The sequence below is a fragment of the Trachymyrmex septentrionalis genome, unplaced genomic scaffold (assembly GCF_001594115.1).
Source record: "Trachymyrmex septentrionalis isolate Tsep2-gDNA-1 unplaced genomic scaffold, Tsep1.0 scaffold88, whole genome shotgun sequence".
Classification (NCBI taxonomy): domain Eukaryota; kingdom Metazoa; phylum Arthropoda; class Insecta; order Hymenoptera; family Formicidae; genus Trachymyrmex; species Trachymyrmex septentrionalis.
Window position 1 is genome coordinate 737,266 of NW_017306070.1, and position 10,142 is coordinate 747,407.

The 10,142-nt window shown below is 26.8% G+C and overlaps 1 protein-coding gene across 1 annotated transcript; it reads right to left on the reverse strand.

Annotated features, from left to right (window-relative positions):
• Positions 1-2,859: 2,859 nt before the first annotated feature.
• On the reverse strand, positions 2,860-9,806 carry LOC108755557 (peptidyl-alpha-hydroxyglycine alpha-amidating lyase 2-like). The gene is made up of 7 exons (XM_018498638.1): positions 9,442-9,806; positions 8,962-9,116; positions 8,237-8,435; positions 5,410-5,602; positions 5,017-5,211; positions 3,228-3,340; positions 2,860-3,101 (listed from the first exon to the last, which is right to left on the reverse strand). The coding sequence occupies exons 1-7, from the start codon at positions 9,583-9,585 to the stop codon at positions 2,946-2,948; spliced, it is 1,155 nt and encodes a 384-aa protein (XP_018354140.1). The 5' UTR covers positions 9,586-9,806; the 3' UTR covers positions 2,860-2,945.
• Between the last annotated feature and the right edge of the window lie 336 nt (positions 9,807-10,142).

The window sequence follows — 10,142 nt, forward strand, 5'->3', positions numbered from 1 at the left end:
CTAAAGTAGCTTAAAATGCATAATTTCTTTTATGAAATATATAAATTTGTATTTAATTTATTTCTTTAATCAAATTTCTTTAGTCAAGTAAAAAAATACCCTATAAATATTTTGATTGCCCTAATCATACTTGTACATGATCATAATAAATAGATAAATGTAATTTATTTCTTTTCATCTATAATATATTTTCATTAAAACTCTCGACATGTAAAAATTTCAAAATTAGAAGAATATCAAAAGACGATACTGTCATGGTGCTAAGAGGACGCGTCTAATTATATCTTGAGCTCGACTGTATATACCTTTACGTGTTTGTAATCATTCGTTCATGCGCTCAATTCTTCACGCAACATGTTCTAATGCGCATTTTCGCATAATAACTATATAAATAAATGTAGAAAAAACTTTGCGTACTTATAATGACGGAATTTTTTATGACGTATGACTGAATAATACTGATGTAACGTCTTAAAGAAATCATAGTGTCAAGATTGAAGGCCAATAGCGGTATGACGCAGCAATATTGTATATATTTCTTATAACAGTACTAGTTGTATTATGCAAAAAGTATAAAATACATTTTGCACTTAAATATAAATTACATTTATTTTATATACTAAAATTAAATGAATATCTTACAAAATCCAATCAAGGCGACATTTTATATGACCTTGAAAAATTGTTTTTTCGAAAATGAGCTGTTGAGATTCTTCGGTATGTGTGTGTGTAAAGAAAAGAAATACGTAATATAAGTGATTAATAACTGACTTACCTTTTTAAAGAAGGTAGAAAAAAGCGCTAAGAATACGCCATCTTGAAAAAAAAAAACTATTGTACCAAATTATAAAATCCAAGTAGTACTATCTTTATTAAAAATACCAAATTAAAAGATAAATGATACTATTTTTATTGTGTACTTAATTTTAATAAAACTCAAATAGTATTATTTTTATTATTGATTCTTCTATAGCTTAATTTAAAAAAACATAACAAAAAGCGTTAAAACATATGTATTCTTCGAAAAAATTATTGTATTAAATTATAAAACCCAAATAATACTATCTTTATTATTAATTTTTACGGTATGTATCATTTGTATAAATTATTTGAAATCAATAATTAACGCCAAGTTATAACCCATAAAATTTTATGCATTGTTCGTCATAAAAAATTTGATATTTATAATTGGCGCCAAGTTAATTCCATAACAAATTAATTAAGTAATATTAAAAATGTAAGATAACATCATAAAAATATATATCATTAGATATGTATCATTTATATAAGATATTTGATATTAACAATTAGCGCCAAGTTAAATCACATATCAAATTAAACAAAGAATATAATTCAAGCGATATTATCTTTAATTTTTATACACTGAAGTATATATTTTTGTATTTCTATTAAAGGATCTTCCTATTCCAATCCAAATGTCTTTAACTCTTCTTAAAAGAAATTATTATATCACGAATTATTTAAAGACATTTTCTCTTCCATCCAAAGTAGTAGTTATTTAATTCTCCTTCAAAATATTATTATATCACAAAATTGCATTACCTTCAATTCAAATGTTACCACAAAAAATTAAAAAACAGTATAAAATGAAAAAATGTAATTTAAATAGAAAAACTTTTTATATAAAAACACTTTGTAAAATTGTAATGAATCTGTAACTTACTGTAAAATTGTAATTCATTCTTTGCTTATCATAGTGAATATGTGCTATTCGCAATTTATGGCCTAAATGTATAATTGAAAAAAAAATCGCTTTTTTCAAATCGCTTCGGAAAAAAACCAGAAAAATTTAGGTTTTTTTTTTCGAAAATTTGTTTCTTTTTTTAATTGTTATTTTTGCCGTGTAAATGACATAATAATAATATTTAACATAATATTCATGTCTATACGCATTAAGTGCACTTACGGACATAGTTGTTATCTTATTTTAATTGTAAAAATCTATATTTTCCCCAATATATGCATTTTTCAAATCATATTAATTTATTCAAACAAAACAATTTGTTATTACAATAAGCCTCTTTCCTATAAATGATACGCTATAGCGTCTCTTTCATGACATGGTAGTGTTCCTTTCATAATAATATAAAAGGATGCTTTTAATGTACTAAACTTCATCAAAAATATACATGACGGGAGACGCTACCGCGTCTCCTGATATCAAACGATAGATTTCACCTGTAATATCAGAGGTTGGAAAGCTACTTTTTGAAAATAACTAATTACCCTGTGTACCAAGTAAAAAAATAAATTATAGTTAGTAATTATTGCTTAAAAAATAACGAAAATGGTCGTTATTTTTTTAATGCTGAAACAAAATCAGTCTAAAAAATTTTGCAATATCTTTTTTATGTGTATTACTGAAAGCAATAAACAATAATAACACTAGACCGATATGTAAAAACACAATTAAAAGAGATACTTTTTCCGAACTGGAAATTTGTACATATTATTGTACAATATTTTAGAGCGACTTTATACATACATATATCCAATTTTGCAAATTAAACACCAGTTAAATTTTTGATCTTGAAATATAATCCGGATAAGGTGCGATATTTTATAATAAATTTTGTATATGGTATTACTTTTATCAAATTTAAAAATTCATAATAAGTTTATTTTTATGTTAACACAACTCTATAATATAGGTTTATGAAATTCTTACGATATTATTAACCAATCACAAAGTCATTTTATAGCATCTTAAAACGTTATTTAAAACAATCTTAAAGTATGAACAAATTATTAAAGCTAAAAATTGAAGATTGAATGAAAAGTAACGATAAGAGTAACTAAAATCGTTATCGTCGCCAAAAAAATATAACTATATTACTGTTACAATTAAAAAAAAAAGTAACGCCGTTTCCAATCCGTTACAAAAAAAGTAACTGTAACTGCGCGGCGTTATAAGTAACGATCAATTACTTCCAATCCCTGTGTAATACTAGTTGTTTAACATCTGTGTTATTAGATTTGGTCACTAAGTCGAATTTCCATACTTTGTTTGGTCCAATTTCTGAGACATAAAGGGCTTTACCATAAGGGCACACAGCAATGGCGTGAGGCATAGTGAAGGCCTAAAAAAATACAATATATTCTTTTTATAATTAGAGACTGGTTATTTCAATTCTCAAATATATTAAAAACCTCTAATAATGTAGTGGAGTAATTAAAAAAAAAATGAAGTATAATATTATACTTACTGAAGACTCCGGATTCCAAAATTCGATTACATTCCGATTTATAGGATCAATGGTGAAACCTCTAATTTGTATATTTTTAAATGTCATTCCATTCACGGCGTAAATGAAACCACCTGAAATTATCAACATATAATGTAATAAAGACATTTATTGTTGATTTATAATGCTATTATTGTTATCATTATATTATTATATTATTATATTATTATATTGTTATATTTTGTACTTAATTTGTTCACAATTATCAGAGGAAAGGCCCCTATTATGAGATATCGAGTTTATTTTGGGTAAATACTAGAAGTCTATGGGCAGAATTAAAAAAAATAATAGGTCATTTTGAAGGGAATTTAATAAGCTTTAAGGTAATGTTATATAAAATTTAATTCTAATTTCATTTTATTTGAAAATTAAAGAAATGTAAAAAGTGAGTAAATCGTAAATTCAAAAAATTGTGCTCCTAATAGATCCTGAGATGTCCCGAGAAATCGATAGTAAAACGCAAAGTATATCAGTATTGTAACTAAAAAACTTTATTTAATGTTTCTTAAATACAAACAAACACAACCAGAGCGCGAAAAATGAGCATGCGATACATTATACCCAGAATTCGTCTTCAGGTAGTTGAAAGCATCGCAGAAATAGGCACTCGACGTTCATTCTGATTGTCCTTTTCGTTAGTGTACAATAAAATTTATATTTTAGCAACGATTTTGATTATGACATGGGAGCATAGATTATTTCATATTAGAAATATCCTGGGTATTTCATATTACGATTTTCACGCCTTACGGTCTTGCAATCATCAAATCTACTTCTGTAATTAAGCAATTCAACGTATCCCGTATTTTTCTATTAGTATGACCTTACTCTATTATTACATGAAGAATTTATTGCCAAATATTTATATATTAAATAATAAACAATGTTTAAAGGCTTATCTCAATGAAATATTTGAAGATATCTAAATTCTAATCTTTTTTTACGATGACTACAGACATGATCTAATAATGAATTTTCTACTAATTAGTTTTCAATCCAAAAGCAATAAATTCATGGCGGAACTAATAGATAGCATCTATTAGTTTAATAGAAACGCCTCTATCTCATATTAGCCGCCTATTTCATAATAAGAGGGGGCTTTCCTCTATATTTAATTTTTATATTATATGTTTATATAATATGTTATAAATATAATATAATAAATTTTACGTTATATGTTATATAAATATATTTGTAATTTAAGTATTTTATATGTTAAATTTATATCTTGTAATTATCTATTCTGTATTTTAAGTTTGATTTATTTTTATACTGCTTTGTGTTCCGCTTTTACGCTTTTATAACTGTAATTTTGTACTCTCTCTTTCTGGTAGACATTAGAGCAACAGATTTTGCTAGTGTCTTGTTATTTTATGCACTCGTGCCCTGACTTTTTTCGCTTAACTGTAATCGCTGTTTTTATTTTTATTTTTTAATTAATGCACAAACAAATTAAATTAAATTAAATTAAAAATTAATCTTCTTTTATTTCGTTTATTTTATATAGCAAATTTTTCTTAAATATATTTATAAAGAACATTACTTAAATAAATAATTAAAAGTATTGAAAAATGAGATATGACTATAATGTTTATTTTTTTATTTAATAAACTAATATTTTTTATTTTATTTTGCTTCTTGATTTAGTTTAATATCGATTTGGACTCTAACATGAGATTGAAAGAATTATTTTTAATATAATAGTAATTATTTATATACACAAAAATTGCAACTATCGTGAATTACTTACGATACGAGGCAATTCCGAATATTCGACCAAATTGCGGATGATGAATCGAATAAGGAAGATAAGAAGAAGGGTTTTGTTTCAATCCGGAAAATGTTACATCCAGGCATACAATTCTTAAATCTTCGCGGTCAGCGATACATACTTGTTCATTTGGCAAAATCGTCAAAGCGTGTGGAACTCTCAAAGTAATCCAATCTAAAATCGTAAATACATTAACTTTGTTTAAATATGTTATAAATATATACATTGAAAGTATGTTTTTATCAGAAAAAAGAATTTTTAAGAATTTCCTCCTAGGAAGGATATCCCCATTTAAGGATTAGTACAAACAAAAATTTAAAACAGATTATACGTATTATTAACATTACTATTGATAATATTATATAAACGTACTTTCACCGATAGCATATTTAGGATTGCCCCTTTTGTCAAACAGTACTATTCTATTGTTGCAATATCCGTCAGCGATGACAATGTCGCCACTCGGTAAAACCGCGACTGAGGTTGGCTGGCAGAAATGATTTATATCGCTTCCAGGCTCAAATCTTTGACCGAGAATCAGTTGAGGAATACCGGAAGTCGAGTACTATAATTTTATGCAGATAGTTTCTAATATGTTTTTAACAGTAATAACAATAAAATTATATAGAAACAAAACCGAAGTACATCACCTAAGTATGTGAAGACGCCATTTGACGATTAAAGTCAGATGTTAAATATATATATACATATGTATTCTTTAATTAAATGAATTTATCTCAGAAATATGATTGCGCGGCGCCTTTATTATCGGACATTTCAACACAATCTATCTGAAATATTAATAATCCCCTCAAATTTAGTGTATTTACATACATATATAGTAAAGAGCGCCTTAAGGATCGGTCAAAGTTGGAAGTTTCGAATAATATAATATTCTAAATTTATGAATTTAATTAATCTCAAATGTGACTGTGCGCTGAAACGTTCGGATATTAAAACACAATCTTTTATGAAATAAAGGGGGGATTATATATACTCGTGATTGTCCGAACGTTTCGGCTCGCGATTATTAGCATTTCAGATTGATTATATTTTAACATCCGAACGTTACGGCGCACAGTCACATTCGAGATTAATTAAATTCAAACTTTGAACTTAGAATATTATATTACTCGAAACTTTCAACTTTGACCTTAAGGCACTCTCTACTATATTATGTTGTTACATTAACTCGGTCGGTTTCTATTTCTTAGTTATATACATGTTAAAACCTATAAAGAACTTATTACGAAAAATATTACCTCGGCCGGGAATCGAAACCGGATCTCTAGCATGTCATGTGAACGTCCTAATTAAGCTTTAGATTACAGAGGCACTAATATTTCAGATGGATATAGTGTTGAAAGTATCCAATAGTAACATCGCGCAATCATATTTCTGAGATAAATTCATTTAAAGAATATATATATATATATATATATATATATATATATATATATATATATATACTCGTATATATATTAGTTTAACATCTAACTTTGACTGTCGAGAGTGGCGCTTTTATAATAAAAGATTAATTCTAATATGTAATAATTTATTGCTGTATATAAATAACAAATTTTTATCAAGTTTTCAATTATTTTACTTAATGCAATTTTAATATGTGTAGGGCAGACCGGGGTCAGTTGACTATAGGAGTAGAATAATCGAGGTTACATATTAAAAACAAACACGCGAGACACGCATAAATGTGTTTAAGCACGCTAAGTCTGATGTAACATCTTGTTGCGAACACATCTATGATAGAAGTTACGCCACAATTTTATAAAATCTTATACCTAAGTAAATATTTTTATTCTTAAAGTTTTTGTTTTACAATCGTATATGATTGTCTGAGATATTTGATTTCTACTTAGATAGTAAATGTAGTTCTTACTTAATAAAATTTAACAGATTTTTTGTGTTTATATGTTTTTGTTATCGTATATTGTTAATGTTTTTAAAATATGAACGGATGAGGATAGTAGATTAATCACAGCATGGAACTGTATGACTTATTTAGTGACCACTCTTATAGTACTTACTCAAAATTTTATTCCTTTAAAGAGATTTTCCTCAGTCGTAAATGTTATAAGTTTAGTTTCCTCATGTCCAATCTTGAAAACTAGGCTCATTCGACGTATTTTTGCACGCAATGAACAAATTTTACAAAAAGAAGCATTTTGCCCTGTGAAGCGAATGTTTGTGTTTAAAATATATTTTTATAAAAGTTTTATTAATATGTAGCCAAGACGTAGTTTAAAATACATTAATCTTTATTTTAATAATCTTAATTGAATTAGATGGAATGTGCATTAGAAAAATGCATTTTTTTCGTATTATTTATCAGATTCCCCTTATTAAAATATTATTAGGTAGTCAAATATATGTAATAACTGGTGTAGAATTTTTTTCAATAAGTCTCTTAATTTCATCTGTAAAAATTCGAAACTAAAAAATGAGTCTATTAGCCCCGGTCTCTCCTATATATTCATTATTTATATATAATTATCAGGGGGTTGGAAAGTTTGAGTCTGAGCATAAGATTTGTCGTAAGATTTATTTATTGTTAGACTTAAGTTGTAGATATAATCAACGTACAAACTTTGGCGTATGACGTACTTATTGCCGTATCTTCAAGAATCTTTTGGAAACTCTTGGAAGAGATTCTTGAAAAATTTTTAGATGCTAATTTTAGAGCATTCTGCTCATTGGGTAACTCAAAAAAATTGCGAAAATTTCGAAATGATAGAAAACTGTTCGATTTAATATTCAATTTAGTTCGCTTTACCACAAATGTATTAAAAAAACGTTTGGATCACTTTGTATAATAACGAACTATAAATACTACATTTCAATATCTGTTTATGATAGTTTTCATATATTCAAGATATGAAAAAAATACACGGAAATTATGCCATAAAGAGGTTTAAAGTATAAAAAGTAACGACAAAAATAATTATTAAATTTGCTACTGTTATTGAACAAGTATGACTATGTTAGTGTTACAACAAATAACGTCATTAACAATATGTTACAAAAAAAAAAGTAATAATAGTGTTATAAGTACCTAATAGTACCTTAATAGTTACTTCTCAACTCTGATAATTACTAACAATAAAAACACTTTCTTTTTATCATTTATTAATTATAATAGATGCTATTTGTGTGTTTTTCGAATGCGAATTTCTTTACATACCTTGAATACTTGATGAAGAGCAATATCAGTCAACCATATATTTCCAAAGGGATCGACGTGAATTCCGTGCGGTAAATAAAACGTTTGATTTCCCCAACCGCAAATAATATTACCAATTTTAGAATCCACCTTTAATACTGTGTTCTCACGAATGGGACCTCTGTATTTCTCTTGGTATTCTGCATTTTCGTCGAAGGTACTAAAATTTCATCAAATGCATCAGCTGCGTTCAGAAGAGAAAGCAGCTTTACAGCTATTGTAAATTTTTTTAATACGATTAGTTCTTGCTTTTGATTCCTTATAGATCTAAATGTATAAATAAATCATATTGAAGAATTTTACAATTAACAGTTGCAAAATTGCTTTCTCTGAACGTAGTAATTATTAACATGATGAGTATTTTAGATTAAAATAATTGTTTTTACACACATTTAAATTACATTAGACATTTAAAAAAATACAAATAAAATAAATAATTAAAAATAATAAATTAATTGTACACTTGTACACGCAATTAGATTTTTCAGAAAGAGAAAGTTATATATTGAATATTAAAATAAATTGAAATAAAACTATCTTCAAAATTATTATTATATTTTTTAAATATAAAAACTATAAATATAGAAAGTATTGCAGAGTACTTAAATGCTTCGTTGTTTTTCTTAACGAGTATGATTTAATTTTTATGTCTTTGATTTGCATTCATTAATTTATTAATGACTTACTCGTAATTCCATGTTCGATCTCCGCGATGAAAAATTACGAGATTTCCCGTCGGTTCCACAGCGACTCCGGAAATCTCACCAAGATTTTCGGGACTTCGCCAGAAACGATTTTCGATGGGATGCAATGGCGTGTTATAGGATTCCGAAAACTGATCCTGCATAATAAAGATAACAAGAAAGTCGTAAACATATGATTATTACAGACCAGGATTATTGTTATTATAATATTAAAATATGATTCATGCGATTTTGGTATTTTATATATCTCTATATAGATTAGAGATATATAATGCCTCATAATAAATACTCAAATGTTACTCTATGAAATTAATACGGATGAGTATTAATACAAACTTAAGTAAAAAGAGGAATATGCTTATTAATTTATTAAGTTTTTTACACGCGTAAATATTATTTTAAATATTACGACGTAACAATTTATTAAGATGTAATATATTAAGTATAAATTAAGTTACATACGTGAGAAAATTGGTCAGGAGCGTCAAATTTATTGAAGTTACTTCCATCGAAGCTTCCATCGTTGATATTGGATGTAACACCTCTAAATATCACTACTGCGCATATCAAGAGAATTCGAAGGAATTCGTTTCTTCTACTCGCCATTGTCTCTCTGCTCTTCCATAAATCTCGCAGCTGACGAGGTCCAAACCGAGATGTCGAATCGATAATACGCGCAAGCGCTCGTCGAATTTAAATTGTTGCACCTCGGAAATATAACTCCAGAGAAATTAATGCAACAAGTACATGAGAAGCGATGAAGGGAATTGATGGCCTGGCCATAATACGAACAAAAGGATTCAACAACAAGTTTGATGAAAAATTCGATTAAACAAAAAGAGAAAAAGAAGATATAAAAAAAAATTATTTTGTTATAATTATAGATCGAAATAGAGTATATCTGTCTATAAATTATTTATATATTAGAACAATAGCGATTATAACGCAACCATTAGAAATTAACAGCGTAATATAACAGAGACATAATACGAGAACACAATAAAAAGCAGAGTGGAGAATTATTGCGATCAAAATGTCAATGATAAACTTAATAATTGCTATTCCTCATTATTATTTTGTGATATAACTGACATAGATTTGCTATAACTTTTTAAAATTGTTTATTAGAAATAATTGTTTATTCAGCAGTAACGATTACTTCA